Source organism: Festucalex cinctus, chromosome 21 (genome assembly GCF_051991245.1).
Source record: "Festucalex cinctus isolate MCC-2025b chromosome 21, RoL_Fcin_1.0, whole genome shotgun sequence".
NCBI classification, from domain to species: domain Eukaryota; kingdom Metazoa; phylum Chordata; class Actinopteri; order Syngnathiformes; family Syngnathidae; genus Festucalex; species Festucalex cinctus.
In genome coordinates this window covers 7,671,296-7,686,793 of record NC_135431.1, presented here as the reverse complement: position 1 = coordinate 7,686,793, position 15,498 = coordinate 7,671,296, and the positions used below count along the sequence as shown (strand labels likewise).

The 15,498-nt window shown below is 38.8% G+C and overlaps 1 protein-coding gene and 1 long non-coding RNA gene across 32 annotated transcripts in view; one reads left to right on the top strand and one right to left on the bottom strand.

Annotated features, from left to right (window-relative positions):
• Positions 1–6,248, top strand: part of nrxn3b (neurexin 3b) — a 326,421-nt gene extending 320,173 nt beyond the window's left edge. For 13 of the 31 annotated variants that reach the window (XM_077509908.1, XM_077509905.1, XM_077509913.1 and 10 more), the window contains one exon: positions 3,905–6,247. In XM_077509908.1, the coding sequence (XP_077366034.1) occupies positions 3,905–4,890 (986 nt within the window). In that variant the 3' untranslated portion in view covers positions 4,891–6,247. Of the gene's footprint in view, positions 1–582; positions 1,155–3,904 lie in introns of all 31 variants that reach the window. The other 18 variants (XM_077509921.1, XM_077509919.1, XM_077509922.1 and 15 more) reach the window with 7 other exon arrangements.
• Positions 1–9,941, bottom strand: part of LOC144009942 (uncharacterized) — a 35,128-nt gene extending 25,187 nt beyond the window's left edge. The window contains exons 1-3 of the long non-coding RNA XR_013281106.1: positions 9,868–9,941; positions 6,455–6,591; positions 6,134–6,224 (exon numbers count right to left, since the gene is read on the bottom strand). This is a non-coding gene — a long non-coding RNA (uncharacterized LOC144009942). The remainder of the gene's footprint in view (positions 1–6,133; positions 6,225–6,454; positions 6,592–9,867) is intronic.
• Between the last annotated feature and the right edge of the window lie 5,557 nt (positions 9,942–15,498).

The following is a 15,498-nucleotide window of genomic DNA, read 5'->3' as shown; positions in this document are numbered from 1 at the left end:
TGTGTGCTTTCTGGTTGTTCATCTCTTGTATAGTGTGACGTTAATGCCTTTCTTGCTTGCTAATCTGTTTATTTTTGTTTTTAGGACACATATATGTTGCCAAGCATATATGTGCACATCTGTGTTTCGTTCTGAAAATGTAAAGATTTGAAATATCTGATAATTTGCTAAGAATGACTACTGACAATGTTATTTATTTTTTTTATGATTGTTTACCCAATTAGAATTAAACTTCCTCTTTTCTCTGTGAATCCGCACGAAAAGCTGCAAGTTTAAAATTGTGGGGGGAAAAAAAAAGAAGAATTGGAAACGGACGCACAGAGAAAAAAGCAAAGGCGCCTCCAAAGTTGGAGCCACTATCTGTGCAAAGTGTTTAAATGCTGATCTCGATTATTTTCCTGTCACTTGATGCCTATCTGAGATTGAAATTGGAATGTAATGACTTGGTGGCTTTGGTGCATGGCAAAGAAGTTGCAGCTTAGGGTTTGTAAAACTGTCAGTGTTGAGAGTGCTGTTCTCTTTTGTAGATGGGCATGTACAGTATATGCTCATTGTTTGTATATCCCCATCCCTTCCTTACAGCCAAAAGCTCTAATGCCGCCCGACCGCTTCGTGCCGCCTTTACATGGACATGGCAACTGATGTACACGTTCACCCCCATCTATATCATTTCCTTCCTAGTATGTTCATAGGTCCCACCCCCGTCTCACCCCCCCCCCCACTCATAAATCCTTTAATGTAGAGATTCTAAGATATGTACAGTCATCCTTTTGTTCATAGTGAATGAACAAGGTAGCAAGAGTTATAAAAAAAAAAGACATCTAATCTAATGAGGCTGTACATATTCATGAAAATTAAGTTAAGGAAAGAATTCTAGATCAATGATTTTTTCTACTAAAGATCTTTAAAAATATATCCTGAAGTGAATGTTGACAATTCTTTTTCATGTCATGATGTGTGGATGTGTTGTTGCCTCCCTGTACCATCCTGTCTACAAAGACAATTATATAGAAAATCATCAGAAAGTGTTCAAAAGTAATCTACATATAACTTGTCCAAAGGCATTCTTACACAACTTTCTTTTGTAAACTTTTTTTTTTCTTCCTGCCAAAATCATGCGGGCAATTTGTTGATGTAAGTTGACAAAACTGATGGTATGCTTTCTTCCTTTCAAAACTGTCTTTTGTAGGCTTTTATGATTTCTGATTTTCTTTTTGTCGTTTCTCTTTGCGAGCTGACTTTTGTTTTCTCTACTTAATTCCTACTGATCCCTCTCTGGATAGCTCTATCTGTGGCTTTTACTTTGTGAATGTCTGAATGATGTTTGCTCTAACTCAATTTTTTTTTTTTTTTTTTTTTTTGCAATGCCTCCATTCTTTTATTTTAGTCGTTTTGTTTTTCCTTCATTTCTGTTGCCTTCTCTTTTATTCCACGTTACTGTTTCATAAGGTTTGCATCTCTTTCTAGTGCCCTGTTTGTGAGCCTTTGCAATGTACAAACAAGCCACTTTGGCAAGAGGATGAGTAGCTTCAACGCACATCTGAATGTTTTAGGATTTAACCAAGTCGAATACATTCCGTTATGGCTATGGAAAGCAATTATTGCTCTTGGAAATAATTGAAATAGTAACTATCACTATCATAAATCTTTTAGCTATATCTGGAAATGTTTACGTAACATTTCATCATGCTACTTAAACATGCGTCGTAAGTGTAGTTCAGGTTTGGGACGTCAGCATGACGAAGAAGAAAACATTCAGTTGCCGTTGAACTGCCATATGACTTTGTGCCATTGTGCTAACTGCAGGAGTCAAAAGGCAAGAGAGGCCAGGGCAAGTAGGGGAGCCCAGTCTGAGTTTGTTTATACAGTACGTGCGTTTCTGGTTTTTGAGAGGCTTGTATCATTTGTGTGCAGCCAAACATCCAAGCAACGTTTTATTTGATTATTGTTTTGACAATATTTATATGGAAGCAAGGTTAACTTTTGTTGTTGTTGTTCATACATGCTCTTTTGCAACGTTTATATTTGGGGGAATGAAACAAGCCTCTTAAAAGCTCCTTCAGAAGGATGCCACTATTTTTAGGATGCTTTTTTTTTTAAGATCCATGGCAAACTGTACCAGTCCTCCCACTTGTCAATTTATTGGAAATGTAATTGTGGTAGCTAGCAATGCAAAACCAGATATTTACATTGTTGAGGGACGACAGCAAAAACTACCAACTTCAATACCATGGGAACGGCGCAAACTAAGAGGTAAACGGTGTACAAACCCATCAACACTAAGACCAGAGAACGTAAACTATAGGCGTGACAGTAATTAAAAACTAGACACCTCCGTCTTGTTTCAGGTCTCGTTTGGGCAAACGTGAGGCTATCCCTGTTTTTCTGTCACTGACTCCAGTTCAGCAACAAATCGAAAAGCTTTATGGCTGTCCCACTGTTCCAACACGTAGTATACATTACATCTACAACCAGATTTCTTCTTGACAAGTCAGGAAGCAGAAAATGAAACCACAACCTCCTAGAGCAGGCATTTGCACAAAGCAGGAAAGTCTATGAACTCCAAGTCGGCATCCACAAAAGCTCGTATCACAAGTGCTTTGGAGAGTGATGCAGCTTTAGCCGTATCGACTTCAGGTTGAAGCCTTTGGACATCCTGAAGTTAGTACGATAAAGCGTTGTAACTCTGAAGCAGCAGCCACTGAATCAAGCGTCTGTTGACGCTAGTTTCCAGTGCAGTCCTTCAAATATCCCCAAGTTTTTTGTCAATGTCTGCGCTCAACGTTAGCAACAAACCTGTTTGTCAAGAACTGATTCTGTTTTGAGAAACTTGCCACTGACAGCGTAAATTATATTACGGGTTGGAGCAGTGTGACGGGCATACGGCTTGTCAAATTGGTGCTGAAGGGGACAAAGGAGTTTTTCGCCAGGCTGCAATTTTCTAATGCCATTCCAATTGTCAACTGACAAGCCACGGGCAACGGAAGGAAATGCTTACAAATACTGCAAAGCCTGTCAAATGGTGCTGCCCGAAGGATACCTGACACAAAATAGAAAAGCTTTTGGGACACCCTATCAGCATCTCATTCTCACTGAGTGGCAAAGACTTGCAAGGTAACAGATGATGTTGTCTTGCCAGGTTTCGTTCAAGGCCGCAAAACGTCGCAAGACGTTTAGCAGACATTCGCCCATAATTTTAATGCTTTTTTTTTTTTTTTTTTTTTTTTTGCCAAGAGAATGGCAACAAGACAAACGGTTTGTTCGGATAGGTCTTTGTGACGGTTTGTGGCTGAATGAACCCTGACAAAAAACAAACCCATCCGCTACTCGCGGGCATTGGCCACTCAGTGGGATACGGGCTGCACATTGAACTAAGACCTTCTATTAGAACCTGAAAACATCATTCAAATTGCACCCAGTAAGATTTCAAATTGTCCGAGAGAGACTGTTTCTGCTCCTTGATAGGTATTTCAGTAATCAAAAAGTCTACTAATGAAGGAAAGACATAATTAGTTTGATTGACTAATTGACAAGTGAGTGGAAAAGCTGACAGTGAGGAAAACGGAAGTCCAGTTGCGATGATACTTGGGGCAAGTTCGTGTTTCTTTCTCAGTCTGTTGGGGCTCACCCTTGTGCACCCTTCAAGCCTTTTGATGCAAAACAAACCTTACTAATGGCTGTTCCTTTAACTCTGGCTCTTGTTTGGTTCCAACTTTTCTTCTGTTTGCACTGCAACTGTCTTTTCTGTTTAATTTCTCCATTTTTGGTTCTCAGTTCCTTTCTTCCTTATGTTGAGCTTTGCATTTTGCTTTCTGGTCATCTGTTCTTCTGTTGCTTCTTTGGTTCCGGCCGGAATTCTGTCTGCCACCTCACGGGTGTCTCTTTCTTCTCTGTCACTTTCCAGGAGGGGAGCTAGTCATCCCCATCTTAGTGGAGGATCCCATAGACATCCCTTCTGTATCCACCCGTTCTTCTTTCATCTCCCTTCCCCCAACCCTCCACCCCCTCCTCACCATTATCGAGACCACCAAAGAATCCTTGGCCATGGCCACTGAGGCGGGGGTACCTTGCTTGTCGGACCGAGGCGGCGATGATTGTGATGATGGTGGTGATGATGATGGTGATGATGGTGATGATGATGATGGCATGGTGATTTCGGGGTTTGGCTCTGGCGAAGCGTTCGACTCTAGCCTGCCCCCGACTGACGATGAAGATTTTGACAACACCTTCTCCCTGGTAACAGATAAGATCTTGACCACATCAACCTATGAAGGCGGCTACAAAGCCCTCGCACCCAAGTGGGAGGCCAAGGACTTGAGGCCTAGCAAAGCCTCTGAGGCAGGTAGAACTACACCCACCTTGCCTCTCCCCAACCCCCGGGGCACGCCAGCCGCGGCGGCCCCCTCGGCCGCGCTTCCCAAGCTGCCCGCTGGGAAAATGAACAACCGCGAGGTCAAACCCCCGCAGCCGGACATAGTCCTGCTCCCCCTCCCCACCTCCTTCGACCTGGACGGCACCAAGCCGCGGGGTCCTTACATCACCTCGCCCATGCTGCGCACGGTGCCCGCCGCTTTACCCACGGTGCCCGGAGTGGTGCGGCGAGTCCCGCCGGGGGCCTCGGAGGTAATCCGGGAATCGAGTAGCACCACGGGCATGGTGGTGGGCATCGTCTCAGCCGCCGCCCTCTGCATCCTTATCCTCCTCTACGCCATGTACAAGTACAGAAACAGGGACGAGGGGTCCTACCAGGTGGACGAGACGCGCAACTACATCAGCAACTCGGCGCAAACCAACGGCGCCGTGGTGAAGGATAAAACGCCGAGCGGCGGCGCTAAACCCGGCGCTGCAAACAAGAGACCCAAAGACAAGGACAAGGAATATTATGTATAGAAATCAACTCATTCCCCAACACAAACTTTTTAACAGTACCACATTGGCAACTGTGATCTCTTTTGAACTCGGCACTTTGAGTCGCTTTCCACAAAAAAAAAAAAAAAAAAGCAACAAAAAAAACTTGATGTGAAAGCACACTTGACTTCTGGAGAGACAGTGCGCAACTTCACTGAGGCTCCACATGGATCTTTTGCAGGAGTTCCAGCTTGAGACTATCGGAAGCGCGAAAAAAACATCACAACCCCGAGCAACTGTCCGAGGTTTGCGTACGACGACCCCCGACCTTGTCTGTTGTAACCTTGTAAAATACGATCACTGTCATTCGGGCCATTCGGAGCTTGCATGTGAGCTGTACGTGATTGGTGCTGGCATCTGTGCGGGGGAGGGTACTCAAGGAACTGTTGTCGAGCACTTGAGGTTTGAGGATACGTAGCTTTCATGGACGTGGTTGAAGTACAGGAATGATATCTTTTTATTTTGTTTTGTATTAACGTAGGCGTTTGTTTATTATCGAAAGATGGCAACACAACACTGTGACCACCCAGTAGGATGTGACATCATCTTTCGCTCCTTCCTGTCTCTTTGTTCGCTGACTGGAAACTAAGGAAGGAACCCATTCTGTTATTCCTCATATTTTGAAAGGATTTTGTCATAATGAGCAGAAATTATGTTAATTATATTGTTGATAAATTTGTCAAAAAGGCGATTTTATATTTTATTACTGATGGGGTTTTTTTCCTGGTGAATTTATTTTTTTCATATGTTTTAAATTCCCTACTGTAGCAACAGAGTGAAAATTTTTTGCCAGCACTTGCCTGGAGACAAAATGCTCAACAATTTTTTTTTAGGACAAATATTGGATAAGACAACTTGTCTCACTTTGTTTTTCTCTTAGTAGATTTTTGACTGTGCTGAAACTGTCACTCTGTGGTCTAACTGTTTTGATGATTTTCATGTCATGTATGTCATGTATTTGTCGATTAATTTTTTGCACAAATTGAAAAAGGATAACAAAAAAGAGGAATAAAATAGGGATGATGGTGATTTTATTCAGATGGGTTTGCAGAAGCGTTGCCAGCACCTTACTTGACTTTGTTTTGTTCCTTCCTCAGTTCTTAACTGTGACATCATTCTTTTTGTATTTGATTTCTTTTGTCGTAGCTTAATTTCATGTATTGTTTCTATGATGTTAAGATTTTTTTATTTATTATATAATTCTGTTAATTATTGCTGAACTTACCTGTTCTCGTTCATTTTCAAATCAGTCAACGTTCACTTTGATTTTTTTGTGTTGGTACTTGACTCGTCTTCTGCTTCCTTGACTCCGAACCCTGAAATAAAAGAAAAAAAAAAAAGTTGTTCCTAAACTTTTTGAATTGTGTGTGCGTCTGTGACTGTGTCATTCTAGTGGGGAGATGGAGATGTGCTGATACTGCGCGCGACGATTCGCCAAAACACAATTTCTCATCCACTTTCCAACACTTGAATGATTTCCTTTTAGACCAAACGGCAGTTGCATTTCCATATAAATGAAATGTGTAGCTGAGTAGCTATCATTTACCTATAGATCATCTTCTTCTTTCAGCTTTTCCCTTCAGCGAATCAGTTGCCTCCATCTAACTCTGTCCTCTGCATCCTCTGCTCTCAATATCATTTACCTATAGATGATTATGTATATGTATACACTGTTCATCTATGCTGAAAGAGAGAAAAGAGACGGGTGAGAAAACATTTAGCGGAGGGTCCGCACCAGCAGCATGCAGACGGCCTTTGTGGGCGCATGGCCGTCTTATGAGCTACTGCTTTGCCCGCTGTTTTTTCACAGGATTCATATTTTTATTTTTTTTATTTTTTTATTTTTTGTCCAAATGGGCCTTTGTGGACCTTGGCGTTAACTTGCAATAAGCCCATTGTTGGATATCAGAGCGGCACGTGTGGCTGAAACCAGCTCGCGCTATGACTTCAAATTAGCTCATTCATCCTTCCCCAGGCCATGCGAACACACAGGCCGGCATGGATTTCCTTTGGATCACTCATTCACTTTTCATGAATGAAACAATCACATTTTGGATTTACACGCTGGTCGGCCAGTTCACTGTTTTGGAAATGGTGACTGGAAAGATAAAAGGGAAATTTGATTCATGTTACCACAATAAAAGGTTTACAATAGAATACAGTAGAAGCAATTTTTTAGCTACTTTCATAATCTACAGTTTACAGTTTTGTTTTTTGTTTTTAAAGTAAATTGAAGATTTTTTTATTTACTTTTTTAAGCCTAGCTTTTCCCCCAACATTTTTGGTTTTACTACTATTTATTTATATGTGTTCATTAATTTAACTGCTCTAGCATATTTATTTAAATTAACCTCATATGTGTCCTCTTGTTTTATAAATATATTATCTTTCGCTTTCATTGTCTGAATTTTGAGATGTTTTTATCAAACTTTGCATTTTTTTAAATTCTATTATGGCCTGACTTCAAAGTGCTGATGTAAGATAATGCTTCCTTATTTCACTTCCTTATTTTTCTTAATGTCACTTGAATTTTATTGCTCTGCTTGCTAACGTCCCAAACGCAGAAAGCAGGTGAGCCGTGATATGAGACCTGAGCAACTGTGACGTCATTTCAGTAAACAGCAAGTGGCAAAATGGACACCCCCTGGGATGGATAAAAACAGGTAGATTTTGAGGATTAATTCATATTCCACAAATGCAAATATTAATCAGAATGCTGTGATCAATTAAGAGTTGAGTTATAGTGCAGTTCCTACTACAGCCTGTCTTGGTATTGCACCGAATCTTGAGAAACTCCAGTTAGCACTGCTAAGATTAACACATGCATATGCTCAAGTGGCATGGGGCAAGCCCACGACAGTTGTTCAGAAAGTCAGCGTTTGATTTAACTAATGGTAACAGTGATGGTTCCAGAAAGTACCGTAATACCGTATGGCAGATGAATTTGCCAGCGTTTAAACGCTGACACCAAATAGCTTCAAATAGCGAGTCGCGGCTCGTGCGTTTACTCAAGTACGACCGTGGATCCTGTAGATCCATCAATCGTGTTCATGTTGATTAGATAATTTATAATTAAGCCAATTGCTGGATAAACACTTTGTAACATAATCACTTTTCTAAACAGATGTTTGGGCTTTAGTGCAACCTAAAACACATTTTGGAGGTCCCTTTATGCATTAAAAACCTCCAGCTAATGAACTGCTTTAATCCAGTCCGTCACCTTACATAATTATTAATTTCAGAGGAGTATGTGAAGGTCAATTATTTTATTGCTGGCCTTCAGACTCATCACATCAATCTAGACTTTCGCAACCTGTCTTGTTCGAGAGCAAGTTGGGGGTCATGGAGCAATTGCCCTTGCCTATAATAATTCAGACTGACTCTTTACGCATGTAGCCTACTTCGGTTCAAAAGTAAAAATCAGTCTTTTCCTGACAATCAATCTCTTCTTGTTAACATAGCACAGCAAAAACACGCCATTTATTAACTTAGTGCTCATATTGACAACTTATGTTAGAGTACATGTCGCATGTTATGAAGTGCTGGCTAGCATTAGCACAGCTTTTATGCTATTAGACCAACGTGTTTGCATAGCTTTGCTAATGGAGAGTACCGTAATGAAAATTTAGTTAATGATATCTGGGAAAAAAAATACCTGATGTAATGTAGGAAGTGGAGTAAAAAGTTGTCAGAAAATAAAATAATTAAGTACAGCTATGTGAAAAATATACTGAAATCTTACAAGAGTATTTGTACTATCACCCGATACCCTCCTTAAAAAATGTAGAGTGTTGTCATGACTTTTTCCCAAGGGCGTCGGCCCTGCTTGACAGTGTGAGCCGACTGCAGGACGGGAAGCTAAGTGAGCCACTGGGCTGGTGGAAGGTGAGTGCGGCAAAAGTGGGTGTAAAACTAAAAATACAATACGTGGAATATATATATATATTAAATATAACATTTATTAGAGAAGCAACTAATTGATTTTCTAATAACGCTTATCAGGGTTACAGGTTTTTTTGGAGAAATTCTGCTCTAAGGCCGTTTAACACTGCACTTTTTTTTTCTTTTTTCTTTTTTTGTGGCGTTCACTACGGAGTAGGATGCAGGGCAGCACAGGGACGACAGTAGTGTGGTGCACGCATGCCCATATTTGCTCCTGGTTGCTAAGCTTCTGACCAGGTAGTACCATTGGTAGTTACAACAGAAGCCCTGGCTTTCTTTGCTCATACTGAGGAGGAGGTGGAAATGTGGTTTAAGTAAAGCATTTGTGGCTACGCTCTAGTCTTTTCTTTTTCTTTTTTTTTTTTTTTTTTTTTTTTTTAAGCTAACATTTACAGCTGGGCAATCTGTGAAATTAAATTACAATTTAAATTGTTACACTCCACAATTACAAAATCATAATTGTTAAAAAAAAAGAAAAAAAAAGTTACAAATTAGAAATATTTAATTTATACATTTGTACCATCTTTTAATCTAAAAATAACTAATAAATGTTAATTATAGCGTTTCAAACTTTTTTTTTTTTTTTTTTTACGGTTAAATATTTTCTTGTTTTGCACCAAAAAAAAATGTGCACATGCTGCACTCAAACTTCGCTTTTGACAACATAAATAAATAAAATAACGTTATTACTATAAATTCTGTTTGGTCTAGACATTACATGGTGGCTCCATAGGTGTGCCACAGCATATACACAATGAATGTCCTAAGTGCAGTGTGATTAGGTCTTTAAACAAAAAGGTCAAGCCCGGATTTAAACTGCAGTTCCAAGTGCCGAAATTGCAAATGAATGCCAACATCTGATCATGTCTATGACTCAAATTATGATTTGTCATATTTTCGCATGGTACAACAATCAAACAAGCCACCTATTCTTTTATGAAACAACAACTATCACAAACAAGGAATCATAGTAATTCTAGGGGCCGTGTGTAATTCTAAATAAACCAGGAAACAAACCTCCTCCTGCAGAGCCTCATTCGCAGTACTGGAAGAAGAGAGACTCTCATCCACCACTGGGCTTTGTGTTACCTATAAAAAAAAAAAATAAAAAAAAATACAAAAGCTTGTATAATTTATTCAATAAAAGCAAAATACAACGCTACATTTTTCATAGTTTCACAATCATTTACTCAATGCTAGACTCTGTTCTCTCCCATGCACTTCAATTTAACTGTACAACAATCAAACAAGCCACCTATTCTTGAGGCCAACTCAGGTGGGACTCCCTAAAGGTCCCTCTGCAAAGTGTTAATCCTCATGCACACTTAACGGTCTGGTTGCTATGGAGCAGGTATTTTAAAAAAAGATGACCATGGGGGTCACCAAGTCCTCTTTATTTCTTTTTAAAATGACTAATTTTTGTGAGGGTGGTTTTGGTCATCCATAAGTTTGGATTCACTTTCAGTTTGTCGTGCCACCACCGGGTGGCGCTTGAGTGCAAAGTGCCGTACAACAGGCAGCAGAAGAAGAAGGTTGGCTTTTCAATGTGATTGCTTTCAGGAGCTCGTTTGGAATTGGAAGCAGGTGCACGGAGGATTCGTCGAGCGCAGTGCAGGAAGCTGGAGGACCGTGTGGCGTTTTCTTTTCTAGGTGAGCGCCTGACCTCGTCTTTTTCCACCCAAAAACGTTTTGTTTCTTGCAAGATTTTCACGCCAGGAAGCGTTTGAGCACAAGGTAATAAATGATTGTATGTATGTATAAATGATTGTTTTGTTTCTTTCTAATGCTCACTTGCACTTTTGTGTTTTTCTTTTATTTTGTGTAATTGACGCGCCTGGTAGATTAGTCATTCGACTTTTTGTCTGTCAGAGGTCAAGATGGGTTAGTTGAGGGTACACTAATGAAGTTCCAGGGGGGGGGTATGCTAGAAACTGGTTCGAACCTGAAAATTGTTTATCTGAAAGATGTGTATGCATGGAAATTAAAGTGAGTAATTCCACTTTGAAATGTACTTTCTTTTCTTTTCTTTTTAAATTGGACAAATAACCCTCTAACCCGTTTTATTTTTTTCTCCATGTTTCAGTCACTCCAGCACACCTGAAGCAAATCAGGATTGTTGTCATCGGGATTCTGTAGCAGCTGGCTGCTGAGCTGATCATTTGATTCAGGTGTGTTGGTGGAGAAGAAAAAAAAAAAAAAAAGACCGTAATTTCGGCATACCTATAAAGGACCAAAACTGTCAAAAGTAAAACTAAATGCAAGTGGAAATTAAATACAGGTGTAAAAAAAAAAATAATACAGATGGGAATAAAAAAAGAGATCTCTCCCTAAATAAATACCCCCCCCCCCCCCAAAAAAAAACACCTTATACATGGTCGCTTTGTAAAAAAAAAACAAAAAAACAAAAAACTAAATAAGATAAAATAAATGTCTTACTATACATGGTGGCAAAAAAAAAACGCCTGACTATTTTTTTTTCAAATGCCCTACATGAATGTTTTTTTGTTTGTAAATAAAATAAATGCCTTACTATACATGGCAGTTAAAAAAAAGCCTTGCTATACCTTTTTTTTTTCTCAAATGCCTTACATGAACGTTTTTTTTAATGTTTTTACTATACATCATCATATTAGCAAAATAAAATGCATAAATAAAAAGCCTTACTATATATATATTTTTTTATTTAATAAATGCATGATCGTATTTAAAATAAAATAAATGCCTTATTGCACATGGTTGTTTTTTTTTTTTCAAACAACTTACTATACTTGGCAAATACAATATAATAAATATATATATATATATATATATATATAATAAAAAATATCTATTTCTCCCTAAATAAATACAAGCGTAAGTAGAATTAAATATCAATTAATAAAAATTCTCAGCTTTCACATTTATTTTCTGCTGCAGATGCTCTTTTGGGTACAAGTTTATTTTAGATAACTAATATTAAAATTCAAAAAACAATTTTGCTAATTGAATAAAACAAATGGAAATGCTTTAAAAACAAAGAGAACTAATAAATAAATGATTATAGCAAAAATATGGCCTTTGTTCTAGTCTTTGGTAATTAATTGAATGCATGAGGCCTTGACCATTGCCAATCTAAATGATTTTTAAGCACGCTAGATTTCTTTTTGATATGAACCGGAATAAGGACGTTTGAAAGTGTCACACAGAGGTGACGCCCTCAAAATATATACTGGCCATTTTTGTGTCTTTTGAAATTTCGCGCATGCGTTTTCCATGACTTTTGCTTGCGGGTTGTCGAAAGTGCGTTTGTGGATGGTCGCTCGCGCATGCACGTTTCATTTGGAGACTAACATCACAAGTGCTCACATATTTAAATGTGTTCCTCCAACGTCCACGGGGAGGCAGTGTTGCCGTCTCCATTGAAGGGGAACGAGCCGCTTCTCGTTTCAAATTGAATGTAGAAAGTCTTGATCTGACCTTCCATTTTTTTACACAAGTTGGGAAACAAAATGTGGCCTGAGTTTGTTTCCCTTAAGCTTGTTTTGCCTTCACTTGAAAGTTTCCTCCTAAACATCACTAAGAGAGATATATATAATATCGAAATGAATTTTAGGCAAGCTGTAAAATGTCGGAAGTACTGTTTGTGCTTAAAACATGATAAATGATGCTATAAATCAAATGTTCTCCAATTCTGATATTGTAAATGTATCGGGTCGTACGCTGAGCAGTCTTGCTCTATTGGCTATCCAGTAACATATACAGATCAGAGCTGCTGCTGCCGCTCTAGTGGTGTAGAAGAAGAAAATTTTAACAGCAGAAGAAGAGTGTCGTTGGAGTGAAGGCCAAAACCAGCTCAAGGGAAACAAACTAAGGCTCAATTTTGTCCCCCTGACTTGTGCAAAAATAAACACATCATGAAAGACTCGATTTCTGTTGTTCAGTGTCCGATTTGAAATGTATCGTTCCCATTCAACGGAGACAGCAACACTGCCTCCCCGTGGACGGAGGAGGAGGAATGGACTTTAGGAGTGGGACAACATATCTATATTGTGATGCTTTGTCTCCCGATAGATTATCGATACGTCTACGCAAGTATCGCGATATTTGTATTTAAGATACAGCTACTATAACGAACGGCTCCATTGTTAATGACTTATTGAGCAATTATTTGGCAGGCCATTAGGGGGAGTGCTTCAAAAGAGTGGCGGGGAAATGGGCGCAAGTCTTCAGTTGAAGATGTATGAGCTTACTTTATTTATTATTTCATGATGAGTTTTATCGTAGATGATTGTGGATTTATTACCTGAGCAATGTATCGTATCGTGAGGTAGCCACAGGTTAGCACCTCTGAGACATGCGTGAAAATTTAGAAACGGCGTGATGTTTGCCTAAAAAAAAATTCAAGTCTGCACAAACGCATTTCCGACAAATCGCAAGCAAAAAGTAATGGAAAATGTACACACAAAATTTAAAAAGACATGTTGAAAATCATGGTTGCATTTGTGTATCTCCAGAAACACATTTGCAGATTTGACATGAATGGCCATATTTAGGTAAAAGCAAAAATAACCATGACTTAAACTCTTAACTCATTTTCTCCCAAAGACGTATTTATACGTGTTTTTGTTTTTATGCTAGAGCATACATAATAGTCTTTGATGCAGCCTCTCAACCAAAGGTTGCAGAAATGGTATTTATTACACAAATGGCCAGCAAGTGGCAGCAGAGTATGAGATCAACCAGGGCCATTTTGAAAAAAAAAAACAAAAAAACCTAATTCGGAAAATTGATGAAACTTTAATGGCTGCAAAACGGAAACTGATATATATATTTTTTGGGTAGCTTCCATGTTTTGATAGCAATAGAAGACAATTTTCTGCGGGCCTTGCAATATCAGTCCGAATCCAGTCAAACAGCCGGGAGCGAACGGGATTACGAAATGTGAAAATGGCGGCGAGCGAATGAGTTAAATGAAGTGGCAATGTACATTTTGTTGTTGTAATTTCCTGTTGCCGATTTGCAGGTTGTGGTGTGCCGGAGGTCGATCTGGACAGTCGGAAAGGCAAAGATCTGCGGCGGACCGCTTCCTCAGAGGATTCAGCGTCGACCGACCGCCCAGGTCCAGAACAGTTTCCCCACAAAGGCATGTACCTGCAGCATTTCAACTGCTATTTGAGTCTCGTGCTGTTTTGAACCGATCTTTGAGGGCCGCCATTTTTACTGATTGGCATGTGGTCAAATACTTTTGGGGAAAGGGGAAAAAAAAAATCCAGATTTTATTTTTTTTCATTTTTAGATTGTCTTTCACAGTGGACATGCACCAAAATTAAAAACAAAAACAAAAAAAACCTCTATAGTTTGTAAGTGGATGAACTAGCAAAATGGCCAGGTGATCAAACACATAAGCTGCATTAGAGGATGGTCGGAATTTAGGGCCGTGCAATTAATTGTATTCAATTTCAATTATCACAAATCAGTATAATAGTTAAAAAGAAACCATAACACAAATTTTAAATTTTAATTAAATCCCCATGTGTTGTTTAAATTTATACGTTTGCACCTTTTAGAATAACTAATTTATAGAATATTTTTTTACATATAAAAAAATGTAGAGTGGACAAGCTGCAGTCCAAGTTTTTGCCAACATGAATAAAATATCAATTCTGCTTGGTCCAAAAGGAAATTGCATAATCATAGTGTTTCTATTTTTAATTGCTGGAATATTTTTCTTGTTTGCACCAAGAAAAATAATCATGATTTCAGTTCTTGGCAAAATAATAAATTATTCTTACCCATAATGGAGCAGCCCTAGTGGTGAAAGTTAAACAAACCCAAATGGCGGACAGTGATCAATTTGTTTTCACCTCGAGTAAACTTGGTTACTTGATTCACCCAGTCATTTTCAGCAGAAAAAAGTGAACATTTTGCCCATAATGAATACCTTGAATGATGAGACTTGCTGTCGATTGAAGATGACGTCACCTGTGCGAGCGGCGATGGGTCCTTAACTACTTCCTCAGCACAGGTGCCGTCATCTTCAATGGACAGCAAATGTAATCATTAGTTTTGAAAAGGTATCAATTCTGAGGGAAAAATTATGAACTTGTTCCTGCTGGAAATGGATCAATAAGTCAAGTATCCCTTCCAAGATTCTGTTGTGGAGTGATGTCAGATTGAAGGGAGGGTCCCCCGTCAAAGTTTGTAGAAAGTCCAAATTTCCTCGAATGCAACATGAGATTAGTCGATGTGGCTAAATTTTGTTGACCAAGTTTGTCAAGTGTTTTGGGAGCGGGCTCAAGTCACACCTCCATTCATTCAGAATTTTTGACCACTTAAACGTTTACAATTTTTTCTGGAATTAATGTGGTAATTTTATTAGCATTTTTCATGGACAATTAATATCTGAATAAAATAAAATAAAACCTGCTGTAAATTGTATAGGCAAAGTTTTCAGTAGAATTTTTTTGTAAATTGGCCACAAATGTTGGCTAAATTTGAAAGTATTTTCAGATTTTTTTCTTTTGTGAAACGGCAGCAAGTTGTATATGCAAAGGTTTTCAATAAAAATGCTGACATTTTAAAGAAGTTTTTTTTTGCATTATTTAAAAAATTTCAAAGGAATTTGTTTTGCATGTAAATTTTATTGGCACAGTTTTTTGCGCTTTTTAA